The following is a 27696-nucleotide window of genomic DNA, read 5'->3' as shown; positions in this document are numbered from 1 at the left end:
TTTCAAATATTTTAAACAGCACTGTTACTTAAATAAGGGCTGCCTAAAACAGTAACTGAATTCAATGACTTAATTCATTTTTTTGAGCCTCTTCACATGAGACTGAATTATCGCTTAATGACTCCCTTTACCATTCAAAAATGAATAGCTTTTTTTTTTAAGCAAGAAATAATGTGAAAATAGAACACTTGAAGTAAAATTATAATCATTATGACGCTGTCACTTTAACACCTATACACTTAATTGTTTTACAACTGACATGTAAGAAAAAATGTCCCACAGCTAAGTAGAAATATGCTGCTGAATGTTCACAGTGCGGAAGGGAGGACCTGAAGACAACATAAGTGAAAACACAGAACAGTGATTCTGGCTCTCAGGTCCCTAATCTATGAGACCACTGTGCAGAGCTTGGAGACAGAAATGAAGGCCTTCCTTTATTTTTTCTTTTCCTTTTTTTTTTTTTGTTTTAAAAGGTGTGCATAAAAGAGGACTAAAATGAGCTATGCATTGTAAACACCAGCACTATTAGATACCTGCATCTTTTTTACCTTATGCTTCAAAAAGCAACAAGATTAGGTGCTGGGATGATACAAATTGAAATTTGCAACTTTTAATAACCTTCGTTGTTCTGTCGACAAATATCTGTCTCCCCAGCTCAACCCCTCCCCTCATGCTTCCCAAGGAGGGAAAAGGAGTCAGAGGCTGCCCTTGGAAACAAGAATTCATCAGACTGCTGTGAGACAGGCTGGTGAGAGAAACATAAGGAGAATGGAGCCTTCAGTTCATATATGCGCCCATTTTGAATTTCCCAGCTTTGCTGGTTGGTGTGACAAGCAGTGCACAACAACTGTGGGAGCTGCTGCATTAGCAAGCTGGCCAAAGTACCCCTGTCATTTACACTCCCCCACTGCACAACCAGGATGGGAACATTTGCTCTATTGGAAGGCAGCGATAAGGATGGATTTTTTAAAGTTTCCATTTTTAAGTGAAAATGAAAGAAAAATGCTCTTCTAGATGTGTTGTGCCTTTGAGCTCCATTTGAAAAAAGAAAAAAAAAAGGCAGAGAAAGCTGCTGTGAAGGTCACTGAGTGAAAGAACTTCCTCGGGGCACAGAATAAATTAAATCCCAAGGAAAAAATAAAATGTGATTTCCAGAGTGTGAGGCACAAACTCCAAATGACAATGATTGACAGCCAAACTATATCCGTGCAATATCCAAGACTGCACGTTCTCATTTACCTCAGTGTAGCCAGCAAGCGCCCATTAAACATCCGTCTGATGCCCAAATTAACCTTCTTGGCAAACTGAAAGAGGCACAAACTATCATAATCAACCTTTCATTATCACAGCAGCCTCTAGTTAAAGGGTCAGAATAATTGTGCCATCAGAGCCTTGATTGTTTTCAATCAACAGACGGCTGGAGTGACAGCTCGGTGATGGAGGGGTCTGATGAAACCGCACCAGGCCTAATCAGAGCAGATGAAAGGAAGGCATGATTGGTGCAAATGAACAGTCGTGCCTCTCCTTTTCATTTACGATCTGAAATTACTCTTAAATTTGTGGGGTTTTTTTTTTTTCCTCCCTTATGAGCACCACTGAAAGAATGTTTGACTTATTATGAGTTCTGACAGTGCAGAGTTATAAAACACAGGTAGGGTTATCAGCTGAGGCTTTAAGTGGGTATTCAGCATAATTCTAACAAATTCACTCTTGAAAAGCACAAAATGACTAAAAAGGCTTCCAATGACCTAACCTCTCAGTGCTGTTTGATTAACAGACCCATTTATTCCACTGGCATTCTAAATGATGAGATGATAAAACCGAGGGCAGAAATATCTTGTAAATGTTTTCTCTCAACCCCTCTGCTCTGCTTACTTCAGTACCAGTTTCTCTGCCCCAAATCCTTTACTGTTCTTGAAGACCGCCACATTAGGAGCTCAAAGGAGCTCATCCATCAGAGAGTACAGATCAAATAAGGGTGATTTTGAGTTAGGAACACGTAGCTGTACTGGGAGCCACAGGGGTAGGTGGAACCCACCAAACCTATGCTGACATTAAAAAGAATATTTGAGGAAAAGGAATAAAAATTTCTGCGATAGGCCAGGCGAAATTTGGCACAAAGAGATTTGGGGAAAAATGGAGATGAGTTTTTCTGCATTCATGTGGCAACTACACAGACTATAGTCATTAATATTCTTAAATAATTTATGATAATAGAATATACACCTGGAGTAGCAAAAGTAAGTTTCAAACTTCTATTTTCTTCTTTAATTTTGGGATCAACCAGCCAATCATGAAAGTATTATGATCCAGGTCAATAGTGCAAAACAAAGGAAGGTCTTTTAGCTGTAAAAATTAATATGCATGCAATCTGTGATGTGCATGTATGTGTCTGTCTATCTGCAAGTGTGTCTGTGTGTGTGGAGTGAACCCGACCCCTATGTGTGTAAGAGACAGGAGACAGGATAGTTTTTAACCTCTCCACTCAAAACTTTTACATAAAACTTAGGCCATTTTATTTGCTAGACTGTGAGTTGGAATGATACAATAGGGGTATATAATAGACAAAGTAAAAAGAATTATTAAAAACAGCCTGGAATTTTCCATGCAATATTTAGTCTCCTCATAGCTAGATCTCATTTTATGGGTCAGGTGCTCACCACAAAAGTATCAAGAATGTACAAAATTTCCATAGTTCTACTTACATGTACATATACCTCAAGCAGGATATTGCTAAATTTGCCATATGACTTCAAAGCATCTCAAAGTTTTCATTGTGTTTTTAGGAGACAATTCTCCTAGAAAGATATCTGGCAAATGTTCAAGCACAATTATTTTACAAAACCATCTTCGCTCTCCCACCACCTTCTCAGGCATCTTACTTGTGGTGTGTGCACAGGGGCCTCCAACAAGCTTTATTAATGACCAGGCTCTGCATCTCCTGAGGGTTCCCTTCTTTTCCCTGAGTAGCATTGGTTTTTATGGCACAGACTTCCTTCTGCCCAGAAGGTAGTTTGTATATTGGTCAATTAAGAGTGGCTTTGGGGAACTTCCTTAGTGGTCTAAGGGCTAAGACGCCAAGCTCTCAATGCAGGGGGCCTGGGTTTGATCCCTACCTGGGGAACTAGATCCCACAAGCCACAACCAAGACCCAGCTCAGCCAAACAAACAGATAAATAAAAATAAAAAAAAAAAAAAAAAAAAAAAAGAGTGGCTTTGGGACACTGACAGCACATGGGATTTAAGAGAGAATTTCCTTAGCTAGTTCACAGACCAGGAGGATGAAAAGCAGGCAGACCCGTGTCAGTGTCTGCTCTAACCTCTTGAATCCAAGAGGTGTGGAATTCATCGTTTGAAAGCACTACACAGCCCCTCTACATGGCTTAAATTGTACAAGAGATGAGAAGAACAGAAAGATTCTTCAGGAGACCTGGCAACCTGACAAATCAATCCCTTTGTTTACTTTATTATTTACTCTCTGTGTTGGGCTTCACTCCAGAGTATACAGTCCCAGCAGTGAGCAGAATAAGAAATTGCTTACAGCCCTCGGCAGGTTCAATGTCATTCCCACAGCCAAAGAGAGGGATGTCTAAAGTCTATTTGCCTCTTAACTAAGCGTTGTCCTTTCTGGATGGAGATGTCTAGTTTTACTTTCAGCTGTGAGTAATTTCCCACTGTGATTGGCTGACTTATAGTCAATTTAGTATAATTAATGCCAAATTACATTGTAATTCACCTAGAATTACAAATTAAAAGCTATATTAAGAGCAAATGAATTAATCAAAATTAATGATATTATGCTCACTTGTTTTAAAGTGTTAATAAGATGGGTCCCCCTAAAACGTTTAAACTTCAGCGCACCATCCATCACTACTTCAATTACCTGACTTCCTTGTGTGGCCAGAGGAGCTGGTGTGTGGGCATTTCTCATCAACAAGAACACACACAAAGAAGATAAGTGCATTCAGCCTCCAGCTGGCCCGGCTCTTTTTAGCTTCTGTTCTTGAAACATAAGTAGTATCTGGACCACTTACTGAAACGGACTTCCTATAGACAAAGAGGAACAATGCAAAAGCCTGTGCTATTTATCTTTAGAACTCATCAAAGATTTTTTTACCTAAGAGAATTTTTCTTTCTGGTTATGTTTTGTCTACTGGAATACTGAAATCTGTTTTCATTCCTCCAATGTGGCACCCCAAGTAACAAAGAGGTGGTCCTGTTAAAGAGGAGAACCTCAACTATTCATATTTCTGAATACTGCCCATGATTACTATCTTAGAATGGCCACCTTTTCCCTCCAGGTAAGTTGAGAGATATTGTTCTTTAGTTTTACTTGTAGCCAGGCCTGGAGGCAGGGGTGAGTGAAGCAGAGTGAAAGGGTGTCGGCATTTAAAAATAGATGCCAAAGGTTCCCCAGACATCTCTTTGGAGTATAAACAAACCCAGAGGCTCACTCCATGGCTAAGTTGAGAGCCTCTCCTCTAGAATACCCAGAACAGGCAATCTCCATGGTCTGATATGGCCAACTGGCGCAAATACCACGGCCAACAGGCACCCAACTGGCCTGGTAAGGATTCCTATAGAAATAGTCTGGCAATGCAGGGCATGGGGTACAAGCTCATTTCTACCGGAAAGACACTTAACATTTATCAGTGTTAATAAATTAATATTTTTCTCCCTTTCTCTTAAATCCCATATTTAGGCCATTACCTAGATGTCATTTTCTACTACATAAACTTCTCAATTTTAATATTCAGGTATAAAATGAAGGTATCAGGATTAATAACTTCCATCTGATTCATCCTCACTCTCACAACAGTCTGAAGACTTTCCATCACTCAGCCTGCAGGGCTGCAACAGAAATGCTGCTGCTGCTGAGTCGCGTCAGTCGTGTCCGACTCTGCGACCCCATGGACGGCAGCCCACCAGGCTCTGCTGTCCCTGGGATTCTCCAGGCAAGAACACTGGAGTGGGTTGCCATTGCCTTCTCCGTGCAACAGAAATAACCATGTTCTAAGTTCTTCTTCACACTGATCAAAATCTCTTGATCAGATTTTAAGTGATCCTCCATTATGCGCTGTCTCTTCCTGCTTTGCACTGTATCACTTTGTACCTCCAGGGAATGGAAGGTGGTTCCCTACCTCTGCCAGAGTGCTCCATTCACTCCTTCTCATCAAACCATCTAGAGCCTCAATTTTCCAGGCTCTGATAAAAGAAAGACCTTCAGCGACACTTTTTTGTATGACTTTTATTGAGTCATTTTTGCAACTTCCCACAAAGCAGCACAACAGGTGAAAATGAAAACTGGTAATTTATTAGGAAATGTAGACTGCTGGCTCACGCATTATAGAGCAGTATAGTCGGTTTGACTTTTGAGAAGCTGTATCAGGTACGCTGAGTTTCTGTTTTCTTAGTGATTTGGAGTATTTGAAGAGAACACAGTGAGATCTATATTGAATCCATACTGTGAAGGGAGTCAACCACCTGTCCTCTGTGAGTTTTCATTTCCTCACCTGTTAAAGTTTGGATGATAGTTGCCTTATCAACCTTAACAAGGCTGATGGGAGACTTGAATGAAATGATGTGTGTAAAAGTGCTTAAGAAGTATAAAGCTAAGGATTGTAAAAATTATTATTGGTGTTATTATTATTGATGAACTTCTATGCCTGGCCTCGAGGTTTCTACCTCATGTTTAGCATATAGTTTGGGTTTTATTTTTAAATCCCTGATAACCCAGGTAGCAGCAATATGACTGCAGGCTACCAATGCATAAGTAATATTCTCCAGTCATCTTTTTCCTTCTCACAGCAGCAACAACAAAAATATCAGTCTGGAAACAACATGAATCACAATGAAAATTAGAAGCAGAGAACATAAATATGTCATATCTCATAAATCACCTTGTTGTTCTGTTGTGCTCATTTACAACAAAATAAAAGGAAGGAAAAAGAAACTATTAACTCATGGGAACAGCAGCACATGAATACAAGTTAGGTCTCCTGTAATTTCTGATAATCACTGCCCTGCATGGCCTCTTGACAATGCACAGCTCTAGCACTGAGGATTAGCGGGAGCAAAGTCCCTCTGAAATGAATGTGTCGTGCGTCTCTCAAAGGCACACAGTCCAGACGAACAACAGCAGGGCCACTAGTCAACTCGGGGATGAGTCCTCACAAGGAATCAGCCGCATGCAGATCAGGACAAGTGACTGAATACACACTCTGGCCCGTCTGAGCAACAAGACCTGAACTAGCAGAAGCACTCAGTGTCCAGCTGGGGGCACTCCCAGGATCAAACATCCTCCGGGCACAGCACTATTTGGGATGTGAATGATCCACTATTTATTCTCAGTGTGCTGCTGCTGCTGCTCAGTCACTTCAGTCCTGTCCGACTCTATGCGACCCCATAGACGGAAGCCCACCAGGCTCCCCCGTCCCTGGGATTCTCCAGGCAAGAACACTGGAGTGGGTTGCCGCCTCCTTCTCCAATGTGTGAAAGTGAAAAGTGAAAGTGAAGTCCCTCAGTCGTGTCCGACTCTTCGCGACCCCATGGACTGCAGCCTACCAGGCTCCTCCATCCATGGGATTTTCCAGGCAAGAGCACTGGAGTGGGGTGCCATTGCTTCTCCAATTCTCAGTGTAACATCTAGTAAAAAGGAAGTGAAGATGCCCTCATCACATTTGTAGGAAAGATTATAGGTATTTGGGAGGGACTGCCAGAAGCTTCAGGAAGAAAACTGAGAAACTGTACACATTTAGTTAAGATGCCCAGAAAGGGCCTCTCTGAAAAAATAGAAATGATACATGCATATATGAAATTAAACTGAAGAAAGGTAGGGATATAATGAAAGACTATAATTAGGGGGTAGGGATAAGAGTTCTCAGGCCACAATATTTTATTTCATTTCCAGCTACCAAGTGTAAGAATGAGGACACTACTTATGGAGCTTTTTGATTAAATAGTCACCCACAGTCTAATTTCCTTGAGGCTTGGACTCTACTGCAGTGATTGACAAAGATTTGCAAAGCTGTTTAAGGTAGTACATACAATGAACAAAAATGAACAATGAGGGAGTTCCCTGGTGGTCCAATGGCTAGGACTCCACTGTGTTCCCAATGCAGGGGGCCTGTGTTCGATTCCCAGGCAGGGAACTAGATCCCACACGCCACAACTAAAAAAGATCCCACGTGCTACAACTAAAACCCAGCACAGCCAAATAAATAAATATTTTTTAAAAAAAGAATTAACAATGAATAAAGCACTGAAGAAAAGGTAAAGGGTAGGTGATATTGAAATGTCCAAGCAAAAGAATTTCATTTTCCAATCCACCCATATCATTTCAATACACCCAAAATTAGCAAAGAAATCACCACTGTGTTTGGCAGAGGTCAGTCCCCACTGGGAAGCAATCAGGCACTGGGTGAAGGAGCACAATTAAGCACAGGGAGCAGAGTCAGAGTTAGCCACATGACACAGGCATGAAGGCACAGAGCTGGCCACTACCCCTTCAACCTGCTGGCACCACACCAGGGAACAAGAACAGCCAAGCCCTTCCTCATTTCTTTTCAAGTCACAGGATTAACTTGATGCACCTCTGTGTCCACCACACCCCAAGTATTTTTGCGCTTCTATTATAAACTTGGCAGCTATGGGCCAAAGTGGGAAAAACCCAAGAATTAGAAGACGTGAATTTGATTTCTAGCTCCGTTACTCCAGTTTCCCCATTTGCACCACAGGAGCACAAAGCAATGCAAAACGCAGACGCATTCTGGAAACCGGGATGTGATATTCAGACGCGAAGTGTTACGATGGTATTGTTGGACACATAGGACTGTTTGAAGTCCTCCCTTCTCCCTGGCCAGAGGTGCATCTGGGACAGTTTATCATCTTAGAGATAAAAGTCGAACGCTGAGCACATCGCTAGTGTCCTCTATTTTCCAACTATAAAGGGATAGTAGTTTTTTGTTTGGGTTCACTTTCTGGGACTCCTTTTGATGGAAATGATTAAATCAAACCTAAGGTGGGTAGTTTGTGGAGTAGATAAAAGCCCAGGAGGGGCCTGTCAAAAAAATCACTGTATCAGAGGTTGTTGACAACTCTAAACAATATGTGACTTACACCTCTAGAGATATAAAGTGAATGTGTTACTAACAGTATGACTTAGAGAGGCAAATTTCCAACTAAAACACAAGAAAAAAATGCTGTTTTAAAAGGTGAAACTCATTTAATATACCAGTTTTCTGAGAATAAATCTAGCCTTTTATAGGAATAGTAGGATGCCTTATTATCCATTCAATACATTTTAATATGAAAACTATACATTATTGTTTTTAATTCATTATTTATAGAGTGTAAGAGAGCAAGAAGGTAGCATTCAACACAAAGCCTACAGGTACAGCCTGTGGCTCTGGGGACAAAGAATCAAAGACAAATGTAAACATGATTACCCACTCCAATCCCCCCAGCCCCAAACCACATGACATGGTTGCTCTTTGCCAAACTACTGGGATAAAAAAGACTTTCCCTGCCAAGGTCTGGTCTTGTCTGACATCAGTGATGTGACCACTGAATTGTCTGCTCTTATTATCTACTGAAGTCCAGGCAAAGTTAGGCTCAAAATATTAGGAGGAGCCCTCAAGCCAAGGTTAGTAAAGGATGAAAACCACTGATATATAATTAACACATTCAATAATAAGTGCTTTTCACTGAAAGTAGGAAATAGTTAATAAAATAAGAATTAAAGGTAAACAAAACTTTTCCATGTTCAGAAATAAAGCTAAGCTAAATCTCTCTAACCCGACAACTGAACACTTTTAAAGAGCTTTTTACCCCAGGATCTAACTTCTAAAACTGTGCCAAGCACATAACAGGTATACAATAAATACTCATTTGTAATTCAACAATCTACTGTACCCGTTTTTAAATATCCTTGTTTCTGCTACTTCAGAGATGAAATAATAATCCAGAGAGCTGGGCAATGGTTTAAAACCAGAAGGATCCCTCCCAATTGGCATGAGGATTAGGAGAGGGAAACGGAGTTAGCTAACTTGTACTCTGCCTTACATTCCATGGTTTGGGGCACTTAGTAGGTGCTCAGTTTATACTGATGGATAAGGACTTCCCTGGCAGTCCAGTGGTTAAGACTCAACACTTCAAATACAGGGATTCTGGGTTTGACACCTGGTCAGGGAACTAGGATCCCACATGCCATGTGGCGCAACAACAACAAAGAATATTGATAGGTGGACAGCCACACCTTCTCCCTATGCTAGCAAATACAAGAATTTACATAATATATAGGTTTTTCTACAAACTACACTGTCATAGAAGGTAACTTCCCCTTTATTCTCAGAAAAGACTGTGGTTAAAAAAAAAGGCAGAGAATATACCTTCCTGAGGAAAAAACAGATTATCCAGTACCTCTAATAAGTGGGAGTGGAATGGAACTGTTTCATAGTTTCACTCTAAGTTTTAGAGCAGGACCTCTGGCTCAGTCATCTGAAACTACATGTTGAATCTAACAAGAGAAATTTAATAGGCCCCTGCTGAAACAAAGTCCTAAGTCAAAGCTAAAACCTGAAAGCAAAGTAAAACTGGTGGAGATTTGCCAGGTCATGGATGCCAGTGACCTCACGCCACATGTTTCCTCCTCTGCTGATTTGCTCCCTTTTAGTATCCTCTTTCTGTGAACCCAATAACCAATCTGGAATCTGAGAAATTGCTGGCCTTGAACTCTAAGACCAAATTGTTGAGCTGAATTGAACTGAATTAAAAAAAAAAAAAGATTTTTTTGAGGGGACTTCTCTGTCTTTATATATCTAAAGTGCATATGTGGTAAAGTCTCATCAGTACCTGTGAATATAAAGTGAAGTTAATGAACAGGCCCAGTAGTTTCAGGCTATGGAAGGGAGAAAATAATTGTTTAGGGGGGATGAAGAAGCCTCTGTGAGAGAGAAGACTTATAAAGTTTTTAAAGGTCAGGTGGAAGAAGAGAGAGCAGACAAAAAGCATAATCTCAGAGGATTTCATAGGTTTTCAGATGCAAGGAATGGTTATCACGGGCTTTAGCACATTTTAGCAGGAAAGGGACTGGATAAGGGATAGCAGGAAAAAGAAAAAAAAAGTCTGTTCAGTTAGGATAAAGTGACAGTTCTTGTGACATGTCTTTAGAGACAAACTGTGTGAAGTACAGTGAATAATAAAAATTGGGCCTTTTGCCAAATAAAGTAGATATCCCGGATTACATTACCAGTAGATCAGCGAGTGTAAGAGCCATATGTGTAAGGGTGTATGTGTGTTTACTGAGCTCTCACATAAGTTACCAGTTGCACATAATCAAACAGTACCATCCCTCCATCTGCTTTTCTATTACTTGTCCTACTTTGTGCCAATTTTCTGTTTCCTCCCCAACACCCCTAGATTCACTGTTCTTCTTTCAGACACGGGATAGGGATTTGTCAAAGTCAATGAGCACTTTATTACAGTGAGAACGTTCCGTAATGAACAATTCAGCAATTTAATGAGATTCTGTAGATCTGTCTCCAACCTGTCCATCAAGTTTCACTTCCATAAAGTCACCCTGACACTAATCCTCCGGCATACCCAATCTTCACCCTGGGCTGAATATCAGATTCTTCCCTGGTATATTGCATTACCAGTATAACCTCAGCAAAAATGATGAACTTAACTATACTTGAGGTGATATAACTGGACTGATCTGATTTTTCTCTATTGAGTTGAGTACGAGGGAACTACTTATTTACAAAGATAATGCAAAAATAGTTTCTCATTGCCCGTTGAATGCCTAAATTGATAATATTTCTGTGAGTCTTTTAATTCTTTCTTTAGGACCAAGTCTAAGAAAATATTGCCTGCAGCAGAAAGCAGCTTTTGAGATTCTACATTATAATATTAGTAACCTTTAGAGAGGCAATTACAGGAACTCCTATGTGAATAGCGTGAAATTTTTGGACACTCGCACATCTGTACATTACCATGTTGATACCTGGCAGTGCTTTCAACCATGCCACAAAAAGAGACAGAAGCCACAGGGATGGTTGGCTCACATCTCAATTTGGTTAGAAATAATCAAATGCAGAATTCATTCTAAGTCTTTTTCCCTTTGGGAAGTCAAGAAAAATATGACAATTCCTCACTTTGAATTAACCAGAGTAATTCTGATGATTTGTGCTTTCCACAGATAATTAAAATTCATACCCCAAACTCATCCTCACCAACACTTCTGACCTCTGCCTGAACGAACATTATGAGATATACCTAAGAAGCAGAAAATAATTTGTGGCTTGTTTTTTCCACTTATATTTTCTTGTCAAGACAGCATGGAATACTTGAAAGATGAGGGCAGGTGTCAGCAAACATGGATTTGAAGCCTGGATCTGCTTTGTAACCCTGAGGCAAGACACTGAAGCCTCATTTTGTTTGTCCAGAGGATGGAATGATAACAGCCATTCTTCGGGCTTGTTGTGATGATAATTTAGTAAGTTTGCAAAGAGCCTGGGTCCTGGAAGGCCCTCAGTACACTGCAGCTCTTATCCTCACTGGTGGAAGCAATGGTGAAGAGGAAAGTTGCTGATTAAAGTAAGATAAACAAAGAAATTAGGGAGAAAGGCATCAGGAGAATAAGCCATCAGTAGAATCAGATGTGGGCTTCCCAGATGGCTCAGTGGTAAAGAATCTGCCTGCCAATTCAGGAGACCTGGGTTCGATCCCTGAGTCAGGAAGATCCCCTGGAGAAGGAAATGGCAACTCACCCCAAGTATTCTTGCCTGGAGAATCCCCATGGACAGAGGAGCCTGGCGGGCTATAGTCCATGGGGTCACAAAGAGTTGGACACAACTTAGCAATTAAATCACCACCACCAGAGAATCAGACATTGGATAATTCACAACTACCTATGACTCCATTTCAGCCAGAATTAAAGTATTCTCTGAATGTCTTTGATAAGATACAAGGTGCCTCATCTGCTAATAGAAGACTTCATATTTTTACTTGTATTCTGTATATAAATATTTTTCAAATGACCATGAAATCTTGAAGGTACGGAATCCAAGAAGTAACAAGATGGCTAGCCACTGCTTCAGAGAGGAAGATGGAAAGTATAAGGAGAAGCGGGGAAAGATGGACTCTGTCTTTGGAAAACAGTCAGACTGTGGTGACTGTGTGGTGACAGTTTTCCAAAGACACTGTGTGGATTGTTCAAGTATAGTCACTGGAGATGAGCACAATGGATTTCAACTGAATAACCAACTTGAAAACACAAAACATCCTCTGCCCCCTAAACAAAAGGTATCTGAAAGGAATGCTATGTCAGGTAAAAAGGCAGGGCATAGGAAAACAGCAATGAGCACAGAATGAAGGAAGGAGAGATTTTCCCAAAGCGAAACAGAAAGAGCTTCATCTCATTTAAGGTCCCAGCTGCTTTCTACTGTAACAAAAGCCTCTTTCTGAACTGTTTACCGGAAAGCCCAGAATTTATTCTGATTCCATTGGTCTTAAATAGGCATAAATATTGCTTTACAATCAATCCTTCTCATATTCAGCTTCAGTAACTATGTTTGGCAAGAGAATATAAACCCTTGACTCTTTCTGATATAACCCCCTTAGGTTCTGGAAAGCCATAGTGAGGGTCCGAGGAATCTTACCTGTGATTCCCTCAGTTAAGCTGAGCAGGATCAAGCCTCAAGGGCTGGTGTTCTCCAATTACTTGCCCATCAAGGACATGACTTCTAAAACTTCAACTCCAATGTGGAGCAAACGAGACAAAACAGTTGTCATTGTTCCTCAGTCCTTTAACTTTTAATCATTCCATGACTTCGCGCCGAAGGAGGACCCATGCAGAGTGCCCTTACCTGCCAGATCTGCTCTTCGCTCAAGGAGGTCAGGCGGTCGCTCTTCAGTACCTCCTGAAGCAGACAATAAGGCAGCGTTAGAATGTCCTCCGGCCGACTCTTCAGGAGCTCAGAGAGGTGTTTCACTAAGAAATCGATCACTGCCTTCTCCAACAAAGTGAGGTTAAAGAGGTCAGCAAGTCTGTACAGATCCAAGTAATTAAAGCTATTTAATTCCTGGGTGTCAAAAAAATAAAAATAAAAATGGAAAAAGATCTCTTAGAAATCAATCCAAGAAAGAATAAGCAAGAAATTCAGACTCCCCAAAGTTTGCATGACAGGAGTGGGAGAAAGGGAACTATACAAAACAACAAAATCCTCATTACAAGGCTCTGGGAAGAGAACTAGTATTCTAGAATTTAACATTTTTTTCCCCCTTATTTTGTCCCTCTTAAAACCCATGTACTTAAAGACGTCTTAATAAAGGGGCTGAAAGGGGTTTCTGGTTTCACTGGCAAAAATGTTACTTTGCAACCTTTTAGGAACATTTTCCCAATGAAAATAATTTTTTTCATTTTATAGCTCTCAGGTGATACATTTTTTCCATTAAAGAGAAAATGAGGGCAGGTAGTGTGGGAGCCCTACTCTTTTTCCAAAACCTCAAATTAAACACAGAGTTAAAAACAACTGACAATGAATTAAAACAATGATTTTTACATGTAAAGTCTCAGGGAATGAGGAAATATCACAGAAAAGATTCCTGTCCTGAGTAATTCTATATTGAATGCACCTGAGATGAACGATTTATAACTGTTCTTTGCTTTTATCAACTTCAGACAGTCAATGGCAATCTTTTCAGAGTTTCTGTTGCAATACTGTGTTGTGAGGGGGTGGGGTGGGATTTTGCCTGTCTCTACAAGTTCTCAAACTCATAACCAAGCTATAAAATAATGCCACCAGAAGCCAGGACATCTGTGAAATCTCTGCCTTGTACCTCTGCAAGAACCATAGTTGGCATGCAGATTTGTTGATGGAAAACTTACCTATTTCAAGTAGACTGAGAGTAGGCTCTGTCCTAGTTGTCTTCATTTTCAACTTGCAATTATTATTACAATATTTCCCAGTAACTTAAGGAATGCAGAACACCATCAGATGGCTATTTTAGTCCATTGACTGATTTATTTTCAACATACTTAGCCCTGTTTTTAGTTATCTAAAAAGTATTAAGAACTCTTTCTAAGACCTACATATTCTAATATATCTGTTTCCATCACAGTTTAAGGTTTAAAGGAATATGTGCTAAACGGGCACTCTTCCACATGGTAGCCTACTAGCCAGCCACATGTACCTATTCAGCATCTGAAATGTAGCCAGTGTGATTTGAGATGTGCTCTAAGTGTTAAATATAGGCTTCCCAGGTGGCACAGTGGTAAAGAATTCACCTGCCAATGCAGGACACGTGGGTTCGATCCCTGGGTGGGGAAGATCCCCTGGAGGAGGAAATGGCAACCCACTCCAGTATTACTTGCCTGAGAATCCCATGGACAGAGAAGCCTGGCAGGTTACACTCCATGGGGTCACAGAGAGTTTGACATGACTGAGTGACTGAGCATGCATGCATGCATAATGTTAAATATATATGAAAGCAAAGAGTAAGAAAAATAGAATGTAAAATATCTCATTAATAATTTTTATATTGATTATATGTTGAAATGGTATTACTCTGGATATAGTAGATTAAATATATTATCACTAATTTCACCTGTTTTTTTTTTACTTTTAATGCAGCTACTAGAAAATTTTAAATTAATATATATGACTTCCATTATGTTTCTACTGTACAATGTTTTTCTAAATAATGAAAAGTATAATGAAGATGTAAAAACAGGTCTCAGAGTAACAGTTGCATCATCATTACAGCCACCTGATTCTTTTTCTTTAGATTCTATTTCTTTTGGTGGGCGATGACACTTTAATTACATTCCTAACAGGAGTCAAGCTACATGACTTCAGTAATCAGACATAAGATTCTGGCTCTTAATAGCTCTATTTGCCAACACAATTGAAAAAGAATAAATAACTTGTCTTTGAAATGAAGTTTACCACAGTTAACCACTAAAATTCATTACAACTCAAAACATCTAAGGGTCCACTCACAGCCACTCAATTAAAATATGTTGGCTTTCCATTCAGCAGACTTTATCAAAGGAATACTGCAGATTCTGCCTCCAGCACCGATTTTTTTAAAGTACTGTTTAAACTCATTCTCCAAATCTTACCTTTCAGATTGGTAAATTCTACTATGGAAGGAAAGAATATGTAACCCTTGCACGTGGAGCTTCTACAGCCAACTTTAGGACCATCTTCTTGGAATGAATAAGTTATTTCTAGTCAGTACATCTAGGAAGCAAGTTTAACAGCTTCTGGGCCCTGGATACGATTTTAGCTTCCAGGTAAGTCACTCTGCAGCCTTCCCTGGCAGCTCAGCTGCTAAAGAATCTGCCTGTAATGCGGGAGGCCTGCGTTGGATCCCTGGGTTGGGAAGATCCCAAGGAGAAGGGAGAGGCTACCCACTCCAGTATGCTGCCCTGGAGAATTCCATGGACTATTAGAGCCCATGGGGTTGCAAAGAGTCGGACACGACTGAGCGACTTGGCTTCTACTACTAAGTCTGCAGTCGCTCAGAAGCGTGGGGTGTCAGCGCCCTCCAGGCACCCCGGGCACACGCCTAAACCTTGCCTCAATTCAGTGGGGCATCGGCCGGCGGCACCGTGCAGAAACACGAGCATGCGCAGAGGCAGAAACAACCAAGCTCAGCAAAGTTAAAGATGAACGCGCACAGCACAGGGACGGTGGTTTTTTTTTCCCCACTCATTCTGCCAAAAAGGTGTACATGACCATGAGTTTGGGGCTGGATTATGCAGTAGTAATCAAATATTCTTTTTTAAGTATCTTTGTATAGAGATACTGGGTTTCTTCAGATTAGAAGTCAGTCCAGTTCAAAATTGCAGCAGACCAGAGAATTAATATGGGATTTTAAAAAGTGTGTTTCTCTTCTGCTGTGTTCCTTTTGAATGTAATCATTTAATTCCTACTTCCACAGTCCTGAAATATTTTTGTTTCCTAAGGGTATAATTTTTTATCACTCCTAAATCCAATCTAACAGAGCATTTGATATTAGTGGAGAATGAAGGCTAAATGGATGTGTCAATGCTTGAGTGAAGAGCAAAGGCAAACTCAGCTGACATATACTGGTGCACAAGAGAAACAACAGTTAAAAGTGCTCCCTGACTTTACCTTTTCATTTCTCCTCTCTGCGGCTTAAAAGCATAGTTTCCCCAAATTGCCAGTGCTCTCTCTGTCAAAGCTTCTGGTTCCCCTTGCTATGCATACTTAGCACCTCGGTAGTCACACTGTGTAAAGTGGGGAACTGAGAGGAAAAAACAAAACCTTCACTGAGGTCTTGATACCACAGTATACATCCCTCCTACTGGGGCCATGTGCTCATGTGAGTCTTGAGCAAAATCATCGCTTCTTGTTCTATTGGCTAAGACCATGTGCAAGCAAAAAATAATGCTGTTTTTAAGGATTCCCATTAATGTGATGGGGGAGGTGGGAAGCAATGGTTAAACTGCATTGAATGTTCATCTATAATTCTCTGCATGGAAAAAAAAAATCATCACTGTTATGGAAATAGTGCCATTATGTGTCTGGTTATAAACAGTAATATATTTGTTCATTGCATAAAACTCAGGAAGTACAAAGTATGGAAAAGAAAACAAAAATCATTTCTATTTCACCATGCAGAGATAATCACTATTAATGTTTCTGTACATATTTCTAGACTTTTTTTTGAAAGAACTCTTTTATATATATAAGAAAGAGAAAGAACAATTGTATTCAGGAGCAGAACAAACCATCAACAGCCACAGGCACTCAGAGGCAATCCAGGTTGGTGGAGAAGAGCAAAGCCCACAGAATCAGGTAGACCTGGTTCAAATCCAGCATGTTAATTATTATTGTTGGCTATGACCTTGGATCAGTCACTGAACCTCTGTTATTCCTCATTTACAAAACGGAGAGTCCACCCAGTTCATGTTGTTATAGAGATGACAGAAAAGCACTTACCACACAGCTTGGTCCATAGAAAGCAGACAGTAGATTTGGCAGGCAAGGAACCATTAAGTACATTTGAGCACTGTTGTTTGGCATCCATAAACCCTGATTCATCACTGATGCAAGGAGGGCAAAGTGAAGAATGTGGTCCCTTCATGTATCAAAGTCTTAAATAAGCTGTACCAGTAAGTCAGGGAAAAGGAGGCAAGCCAAGTAAAAACCATACAATTGAGTCATAAATTGCTTACATGTTAAGGCCTCCCACTTCTATATTATTAGCCCAAACCTCTCTCCTAAGCTCTGAATTCATTTTCCCAACTGCCTATAACAGGACATCTTCTCTTGGCTATTCCACAGCCATACTGAACTCAACATACCAATGCTGAACTTATATTTTGCAAACTTGCATCTTCTCCTATATCCCCCTTCTTGGAGAATGAGCACATTCTGTCCCCACAGCAGGGTCCCCAAAGGTGGGCCATATTCCTCCCTCATAGCCAGTTGGTCACCAAGTTCTGTTTGCTCTTCCTCCTTAGCATTTCTTGTTCTGTTCATTATCTCCTATCCAGACTTCCTACAACAGGGTCCTGAATTGCAATTTCCTGCTCCCAGTATCAGACTCTCAATCCTCTATTTTTACAAGACTCTAACCATACTGATCATCTGTTTAAAACCCATCAATAGGTATCCATTTGCTTAATGGAGAGAAGTCCAAACTCAGTTGCAATGCATAGCCTTCCATAACCTGCTGACCTGCTTACCCTGTAGTGTAACAGTCCTACACACCTTCGCTTGGCTTCCACCATTTCAATGACCTATACATTCACATCATGTGCCAGAACCACACCAGGCATAAATAAAACAGAAACGAAGAAAAACAGGCAGTTCTCAGGCTTCATAAGATGTATAGTCTATTGGAAGAGTAAGCCATTAATAAAAAGTGTTGAAAATGAATGGAAAATTATCACTGAGGTAAAGGTTACAAAGGGTAGAACAGAGAGCTATAAATGCCCAGTGGATAGATCTGACCTGGAGTGGAAAGATACTAATGGTGTCCCAGAGAAGCCAACATGCAGCTGATAACTGAAGAAGGGCAGATTAACTTGGCAAAGCGTGGGGTGGGGTACATATTAACTATATTTTCTTGTTTTCTGTATCCTGATGCTTTGGCATCAGGGGCCTCACTGACTGGGGAGAGACCACCTCTCCCTTGGGATAGCCAATTTTTAGAAGGATGCACCTTTTATATGCAGAGTAACCAATCAAGAGCCCAAACTGCCACCCACCTCCTCTAGCGGATTCCTACACTCCAGGTGTCAATATTCCTCTACATTCCCAGGTGTCTCAAATGATAAAGAACCCCCCTGCCAATGCAGGATCCACAGGAGATGTAGGTTTGATCCATGGGTTGTGAAGATCCCCTGGAGGAGGAATTGGCACCCCACTACAGTATTCTTACCTGGGAAATCCTATGGATTTCCTATGTAGCCTGGTGAGTTACAGTCCGTGAGGTCCAAAGAGTTGGACACTACTGAAGTGACTGACCACGCACACGCTCAATGAACCTAGGGCTAAGTAGCAGACACCTAGAGATGGCCTATATACCTTAGACTGGATAAGCCTGCTTATCAGCCTTGTCTTTCCTGAGGAAGCCACAACAAATGCCCTTGCCCACTATCTCCCTTCACTCCTTCCACCTCCTGTTCAACCCTGACACTTACCCCTGTGGCCCCACGGGCTTTGCCATGCTGCCATCTTGGGAAATGTAAGTAACAAAGTATCGTTTCAATGGCAGTGGTCTCCTGATCTGTTGGTTTTACCATCAGCTCAGTTCAATTCCTCAGTTGTGTCGGACTCTTTGAGAACCCATGGACTGCAGCACACCAGGCTTCCCTGTCCATCACCAACCCCTGGAGCTTGCTCAAACTCGTGTCCATTGAGTCAGTGATGCCATCCAACCATCTCATCCTCTGTTGTCCCCTTCGCCTCCTGCTTTCAATCGTTCCCAGCATCAGGGTCTTTCCCAATGAGTCAGTTCTCCGCATCAGGTGGCCAAAGTAATTGGAGCTTCAGCTGCAGCATCAGTCCTTCCAATGAATATTCAAGACTGATTTCCCTTAGGACAGACTAGCTGGAACTTCTTGAAGACCAAGGGACTCTCAGGAGTCTTCTCCAACACCACAGTTCAAAAGTATCGATTCTTTGGTGCTCACCTTTCTTTACAGTCCAACTCTCACAACCATACATGACTACTGGAAAAACCATAGCTTTGACTAGATGGACCTTTGTTGGCAAAGTAAAGTCTCTGCTTTTTAATATGCTGTCTAGGTTGGTCATAACTTTTCTTCCAAGGAGCAAGCATCTTAATTTCATGGCTGCAGTCACCATCCGCAGTGATTTTGGAGCCCCCAAAAATAAAGTCTCTAACTGTTTCAATTGTTTCCCCATTTGCCATGAAGTGATTAGACCGGATGCCATGATCCTAGTTTTCTGAATATTGAGTTTTAAGCCAACTTTTTCACTCTCCTCTTTCACTTTCATCAAGAGGCTCTTTAGTTCTTCACTTTCTGACATAAGGTGGTATCATCTGCATATCTGAGGTTACTGATATTTTCTCCCAGTGATCTTGATTCCAGCTTGTGCTTCATCCGGCCCAGCGTTTCTCACGATGTACTCTGCATATAAGTTAAATAAGCAGGGTGACAATATACAGCCTTGACATACTCCTTTCCCAACTTGGAACCAGTCTGTTGTTCCAAGTCCAGTTCAACTGTTGCTTCTTGACCTGCATACAGATTTTTCAGGAGGCAGGTCAGGTGGTCTGGTTTTTCCATCTCTTTAAGAATTTTCACAGTTTGTGGTGATCCTCACAGTCAAAGGCTTTGGCATAGTCAATAAAACAGACGTAGATTTTTTTTCTGGAACTCTCTTGCTTTTCCAGTGATCCAACAGATGTTGGCAGTATGATCTCTGGTTCCTCTGCCTTTTCTAAATCCAGCATGAACATCAGAAAATTCACAGTTCATGTATTGTTGAAGCCTGGCTTAGAGAATTTTGAGCATTACTTTGCTAGCATATGAGATGAGTGCAATTATGCGGTAGTTTGAACATTCTTTGGCATTGCCTTTCTTTGGGATTGGAATGAAAACTGACCTTTTCCAGTCCTGTGGCCACTGCTGAGTTTTCCAAATTTGCTGCCATATTGAGTGAAGCACTTTCACAGCATCATCTTTTAGGATTCGAAATAGCTCAACCAGAATTCCATTACCTTTGTTAGGAATTCCATTACCTTTGTTACTAGCTTTGTTCGTAGGGATGTTTCCTAAGGCCCACTTGACTACGCATTCCAGGATGTCCGGCTCTAGGTGAATGATCACACCATCATGATTACCTGGGTCATGAAGATCTTTTTTGTATAGTTATTCTGTGTGTTCTTGCCACCTCTTCCTAATATCTTCTGCTTCTGTTAGGTCCATACCATTTCTGTCCTTTATTGTGTCCATCTTTGCATGAAATGTTCCCTTGGTATCTCTAATTTTCTTGAAGAGATCTCTAGTCTTTCCCATTCTATTGTTTTCCCCTATTTCTTTGCACTGATCACTGAGGAAGGCTTTCTTATTTCTCCTTGCTATTCTTTGGAACTCTCCATTCAACTGGGTATATCTTTCCTTTTCTCCTTGCCTTTCATTTCTCTTCTTTTCACAGCTATTTTTAAGGCCTCCTCAGACAACCATTTTCCCTTTTTGCATTTCTTTTTCTTGGGGATGGTCTTGATCACTGCCTCCTGTACAATGTCATCAACCTCTGTCCATAGTTCTTTAGGCACTCTATCAGATCTAATGCCTTGAATCTACTCGTCACTTCCACTGCATAATCATAAGGTCATACCTGAATAGTCTAGTGGTTTTCCCTATTTCCTTCAATTTAAGTCTGAATTTTGCAATAAGGAGTTCATGATCTGAGCCACAGTCAGTTTCCAGTCTTGTTTTGCTGACTGTATAGAGCTTCTCCATCTTTGGCTGCAAAGAATATAATCAATCTGATTTCCGTGTTGGCCATCTGGTGATGTCCATGTGTAGAGTCTTGTGTTGTTGGAAGAGGGTGCTTGCTATGACCCGTGCGTTCTCTTGGCAAAACTCTGTTAGCCTTTGACCTACTTCATTCTGTATTCCAAGGCCAAATTTGCCTGTTACTCCAGGTACCTCTTGACTTCCTACTTTTGCTTTCCAGTCCCCTATAACGAAAAGGACATCTTTTTTGGGTGTTAGTTCTAGAAGGTCTTGTAGGTCTTCATAGAACCATTCAACTTCAGCTTCTTCAGCATTACTGGTCAGGGCATAGACTTGGATGATATTGAATGGTTTGCCTTGGAAACAAAGAGAGATCATTCTGTTGTTTTTGAGATTACATCCAAGTACTGCATTCCACACTTTTCTGTTGACTATGATGGCTACTCCATTTCTTCTAAGGGATTCTTGCCCACAGTAGTAGATATAATGGTCATCTGAGTAGATATAACGGTCATCTGAGTTAAATTCACCCATTCCAGTCCATTTTAGTCCGCTGATTCCTAAAATGTCGACATTCACTCTTGCCATCTCCTGTTTGACCACTTCCAATTTGCCTTGATTCATGGACCTAACATTCCAGGTTCCCATGCAGTATTGCTCTTTACAGCATCAGACCTTGCTTCCACCACCAGTCACATCCACAACCTGGTGGTATTTTGCTTTGGCTCTTTCTCTGCATTCTTTCTGGAGTTATTTCTCCACTGATCTCCAGTAGCATATTGGGCACCTACTGACCTGGGGAGTTCATCTTTCAGTGTCCTATCTTTTCGCCTTTTCATACTGTTCATGGGTTCTTAAGGCAAGAATACTGAAGTGGTTTGCCATTCCCTTCTCCAGTGGACCATGTTTTGTCAGAACTCTCCACTATGACCCATCCTCTTGGGTGGCCCTACACAGCATGGCTCATAATGTCATTGAGTTAGACAAGGCTGTGGTCCGTGTGATCAGTTTGGTTAGTTTTCTGTGATTTTCATTCTGTCTGCAGATGGAAAAGGATAAGAGGCTTATGGAAGCTTCCTGATGGGAGAGACTTACTGAGGGGGAAACTGGGACTTGTTCTGATGGGCGGGGCCATGCTCAGTAAATCTTTAATCCAATTTTCTGTTGATGAGCAGGGCTCCCTGTTGTTTGACCTGAGGCCAAACTATGGTGGAGGTAATGAAGATAATGGTGACCTCCTTCAAAAGGTCCCATGCACTGAGTGCCCCAGACGCTGCAGAAGGCCACTGCTGACCCACACCTCCGTCAGAGACTCTTAGACACTCACGGGCAAGTCTGGGTAAAGTTTGTTGACTACAAGATGGTGAAGTAGAAGGACGTGCACTCATCTTCTCCTGCGAGAACTCCAAAATTACAACTCGCTGCTGAACAACTGTCGACAGAAGAATGTTGGATCCCACCAAAAAACGATACCCCACGTCCAAGGGCAAAGGAGAAGCCCCAGCAAGACAGTAGGAGGGGCAAAATCACCTTTAGAATCAAACCCCATACCTGCCAGAGATGCTTGAAGGGCTCTAACAAACCTTGTGTGCACCAGGACCCAGAGACCCCACAGAGACTGAGCCAGAACTGTGTCTGAGTATCTCCTGAGGGGGTATGGATTAGCAGTGGCCTGTTGCAGGGGCAGAGAGCCCTCAGAACTTACACAGGACTGGGGAAACAGACTCTTGGAGGGCACAATCAAAACCTTGTGTGCACCAGGACTCAGAAGAAAGGAGCAGGCTCCACAAGACACTAGTTTCACCATACCTGAATAATAATAAAACCTGTATTTTAAAACAGGATGGTGATGGGATTGAGGGAGAATACTCCAGAAGCAACAACACTTGCAAAATTCCTATGGATGAGGAATCATGTTTCCATCTTTCTATCTGACCTTACCTGAAGTAGCATATCCCCCCCTCTATCCTCTCCATGCCTCCCTCTATCACATTACTGCATTTTCTTTGCCTTGAGCATGCATCACTATCTGAAATTATCTTCTGCATTTATTTGCCTACTTATTCATGATGTGTGTGTCCCCTTTCCTAAGTCCCAAGTTCTATAGGAAAAGGGACTTATCTGTTTTATTCACTGCTATACCTCTAATGCCCCAAACACTGCCAAGCACATAGGGGCTCAAGCCACACTTACTGAATGAATGAATCCATTTTACTTTTTCAGCTTCCCTTGTTCAGGTTGAATAGACCACGTCCTTCTTTGTGCCTCCACCCTGTCCTCTGTAGATTTCCAGCAGTCCACTTGTCACTGTAAGCAAATGCTCTTTGATTACAGATCTGTCTACTAAATCTCAAGTGCTTGGCGCCAAGGACTGTATTGTGCCCCTGGTATTTATCAGGGAACAGATGCTCAATACATAGGAGTATAATCAAAGAATAGCCATGAGCTTTTTCCACGTGTTTATAACCAAGCAAAACCAGAATGGGCCATGCCTCTCCAACATGCCTACCCAATTTTGAATATCATCGAAATTGGGCCATTTTCATACCTCACTGGCCTCCCTCATCTTCCCTGTCTCTTTCTGGTCTTCCTTCCTACACATTCACAAGGCAAAGCCAGTGGTCAGTTTTCCAAATGGGAAAATTGTTCCTAGTATCTAGAGTTGAAAGTGTTTAAAGCCAAGCGCAATATAATAGCTCTGCTGTGAAAAAAGATTCAAATATTTCAATCCACCCAAAATTTCTTTTTTAGCCCAAGAAAATTACTTTCTCTATCAACTGGCTATTCAGATCAAAGTAGCTTTTCAAATGATACTTTCTTCTAGTTATGAGATTGTCTCCCTTCTCTTATATACTGTGACTTAGAAATCCAAGTAACTCAGTAGAGGCAGTAGTTTTGAATTGAAGTTATAGCTCAGCAACAAGAAACTCTGAGTAAAAGGAAAATCTTTTATTTTTCTAAAAAGGTTTCATTTCTGTCACACTGCTTCTCACTTAAAATTTACTTTCTATTCAGAATTATGGTGTATACATTGTTGTTCTTTGGGGAATCTTTTTAAATAGTATTTATTTTCCTCTGGTTTAGGGCTATTTGGCTTCTCTCTTCCCTTCTATTTGTTTCTCATAGTGTGAATGACAAGTTAAATAACAGAAGAAGAGCCATAAAATGTGTCCCCAGTACTATACTAGCTATAGAAGAAATACCAGTTTTGCAAGTACAATAGTTCTTAAACCTTATATATTCCCCAAATTCAGTCTTTTGGTGTGGCCTATGTCCTTAATTAATTAAAAATGGTTACTCCCCAGATTAACTGTTGAATACATAGTAAGGAAAAGAAAGCACAGGAAAGGAAAATGCTATCTTATTTTGGCTTATATTCAAAGGTGATTACTTTTGTGAGGCAAATTATCAGGTGGTAAGGATGTGAGTGAAAGTAGGGGCAGTTTGGGGGCTGTGGGTGAACTCTGTGGCCCTTTTACCAAACCAAGGGAGACAGAATAAGTCCACCGTTGTGATGGATGGCAGGGTTCTCATCTGTAACTGAGCGACTGGTCTTTATGTATTAGCAAGTGTCTTTCAATATCCTAATTAAGCAAGTATTAATAATTAGTGATGAAAGTTCATACAAGACAAAAGAAAGATCAGAGATTTAAGCCTATCCCTGAACCAGTGTCACCCAGACAGTGCACTCTAATACACATTCTTGAATAGGAGAAAATGGTGCAGCCTTATAGCAGAGGTCTGCAGGTTCACTGTATATAACCCACAACCTAGCTTATGTATGCCACAGCCTAGAGACATGTGTTGACGTGTGACAACACTGATACAAGCTGGAAATCAATAATGCATATTTCTAATACATAGTCTGTCTTTGTTTCAGACACACTCACATGTATCCTGGCCTAACTGTCAGTAACCCCTGGCCCATCCAGCACTGCAGTTTAATCATAGCCCTGGCATGGGAATTATGCAGAGCACAGAAAATACTTGTTATCTTGTGACTGCATCTACTGTAGAGTATCCCAATGTCAGCTCCACAAATACTCTTCCTCAAATCTAGGAGTCCATGTTAAAATGACAAGATTAGGAAATCTAACGAAGATGCTTTAACACCATGGATACCTATGCAAAACACAGCCTTAATAACACCTATTTCTCTTGTCACCTCATGTAATTCTGAGACCATTATTGACTTGCAAAACAAAAGTGAGCATCAACAACCTGTACTTAGGAATGGAAAATGATGAATTATGCTCAAGATAAACCACCTCTCTCAAGGTCAAATTAAAAGTAATGCTCTTTTGATTTCCTGAATTCCCCACCCCTCCCTCACAAGACGACCAAACTGAATGGGATTCCAAATTTTTCTAGATAATAATACTTAAAAGATGTGACTATTTTGACAATGCTGTGTTTCATCATTATAATTATAACCTTTCTTTTCCAAACTATTGATCCCCTTCATTTATACCTCCTTTCAAAATGTCACCTCAATTACATGTCAATACTTTACTAAGATAAAGATGGTCAGGAGAGAGAGTGGTTTCTATGCCTCTCATCTAATAGCATGCATGAAACTTGAAGTTCTATTATAAAATGTTGACAATGTCTGAGGATGTCTCTAAATGAAAAGTCACTCTTGCTACGGAAGTCAAGAAATCTTAAAAAAAAACTATTCACTAATAGATTCCAAATAGCCTGGTACAGTTATTCTACATGTAAAACCAGTATGATTTGATGTTTACCAAGTTAACTAGAAGTTAAGTAAAAACACTATATTGGCAGCTTATAGAGACCAAACACCAAGTCAGACATAGTAAATATGAAGCTTTTGGTCTCTAAGTTCTCATGTTTCCCACTTCAAGTCTACTGTCACATCCCAATGAACTTGTCACTAAGCTGTTCATGCAGATATCTTCCAATAAGTAAAAAGCTTCCAGTAAGCTAGTAAAAAGTAGGTTTTATATCTTATCCTTTTTGTATCCTGTACAATACCAATGACAATGTTTTATCACAGATTGTAACTTAAAAATATTTGTTGGATTATGAATTTTAAAAACCTACACATTTTGTTTTTGTGTTTTGAGAGTTATGTTTTATTTGGTGGGAATTTTTAGGACTTCAAGCCCAGGAGACAGCATCTCAAGTAACCCTGAGAGAACTGCTCTGAGGAGGCAAGGTTCTCTGAGGGGGTGAGGAGGGAGGAGTCAGGTTATACAGAAGTATTACAACAAAGGGAAGGTTTTCTGAACATCAGAAGATTACTGTTAATTAAAGAACACCAGAGATCTCAAATTAAGGAATTTAGTGCTTTTCTACATATGGGAAGATCCAAGAGTCTGGGCTTACGGAAATCATTACTTTCCCGTGCATCTCAGAGCTCAGGGTGTGGTTTTTCACATCCTGAGCCCCCTTGGGGCTCACGTAGGGAGTGACTGCAGTCCTGGGGGCTGCTGGATCACAGGATTGTCCCCTTCCTCAGTGCCCTTAGGCTCAGGAACTCACGTGGGGGGGCTGCAATCACTGATGACTGTGACATCCTTGTTTACTGATATGGCGGGAAATATTCCAATTCCCAGTCCCTCCCCTTGGTCAGGAATTCGACCAACATGTGGGAGACATTTCATGACAATTTTTGTTCCACAGGGCTGGGAGGCTCCTCCCAGATTAGGCTAAAGTTCTCACTGATATGCCACTCCGGGTATTAATTTCCAGAGTAGGCTCATTGACAGATTATAAAAGGTTCTCTGGATCTGCTATCTTCTAACCTAGTATAATCCAGGAGATACTTCCCTTGTAAAAAAAAAAGAAAAAAAAATTTTTTTTGAAGCATATCCATGACTTCAAGTGGAAAGAGGAAAAGACAATTCGGCTGTAGGTCTGATTTTACAACAGAACAACACTAACTGATTGCTCACAATTAACTGAGAAAGGTGCTCTCAAATATTAAATCTGAACTTCAATATTAGATCTCTCTTGATGCTAACTACACATCATGGCTTTTATATGACTGGTAAACATGGGGGAGCACCCACTTGTGCCTGATATATCAGGGCTGGCTTTCACAGTGAATCTTGGGTCTTCTGTCTTTTCACAGGCTTCTTAGAATGCTGAAAGGAACCTTACTTCTCTCTGTATAGAGTGATAACCAGAACATATAAATGTCTGTGCTGTATACCAAAAGTATAACAAACACCATCAGTGTTGGGAAAGAGGATGACAACCAGGATCAGATTCCTCTTCCCAAGAAAGCCAAACCACTCCAGCTGGAAAGCCTGTTCTCTCTGCTGACTTCTAATTTCAGGAACTATTTGTATACTTGAACCATTTACTCAGCCCTTGTGCATAAAGGTGCAGACTGAATCTGTACTTCTTTAGATCTTCCTCTCTGTCTTCATCAAGTGGCTACTTTGATTGGTGGATAGTGAATAAATAATAAAGATTATCAGACCTTTAAAAATTCAACTTTTATTGCCTTTACTTCTTAGTCTACAGGGAAAACACTGATCATCTACTTCTCTAAAAGTATTCTAATATTTAAAAATATTTGATTAATTTATTATATACTAAATAAACTGATTAAATATTTTTAATATATAAATATTTAAAATGCCTAGAATGTTAGCCACACTGGAAATAAATATAGTAGCCCAGGTGGCTTCTCTGGTGGTCTGGTGAAGAATCCACCTGCCAATGCAGGGGACATGGGTTTGATCCTGTCT

General features: G+C 40.8%; 1 protein-coding gene across 2 annotated transcripts in view; it reads right to left on the bottom strand.

Annotated features, from left to right (window-relative positions):
- The window catches only part of KLHL32 (kelch-like family member 32), a 217723-nt gene that overhangs the window by 47820 nt on the left and 142207 nt on the right, over window positions 1-27696 (bottom strand). For both annotated transcript variants that reach the window (XM_010834731.1, XM_010834733.1), the window contains one exon: window positions 12870-13085. In XM_010834731.1, the coding sequence (XP_010833033.1) occupies window positions 12870-13085 (216 nt within the window). The remainder of the gene's footprint in view (window positions 1-12869; window positions 13086-27696) is intronic.

Source organism: Bison bison, unplaced genomic scaffold (genome assembly GCF_000754665.1).
Source record: "Bison bison bison isolate TAMUID 2011002044 unplaced genomic scaffold, Bison_UMD1.0 scf7180017864035, whole genome shotgun sequence".
Taxonomy (NCBI): domain Eukaryota; kingdom Metazoa; phylum Chordata; class Mammalia; order Artiodactyla; family Bovidae; genus Bison; species Bison bison.
Note: the sequence above shows the minus strand (reverse complement) of the source record. Positions and strands in the feature narration are given on the sequence as shown.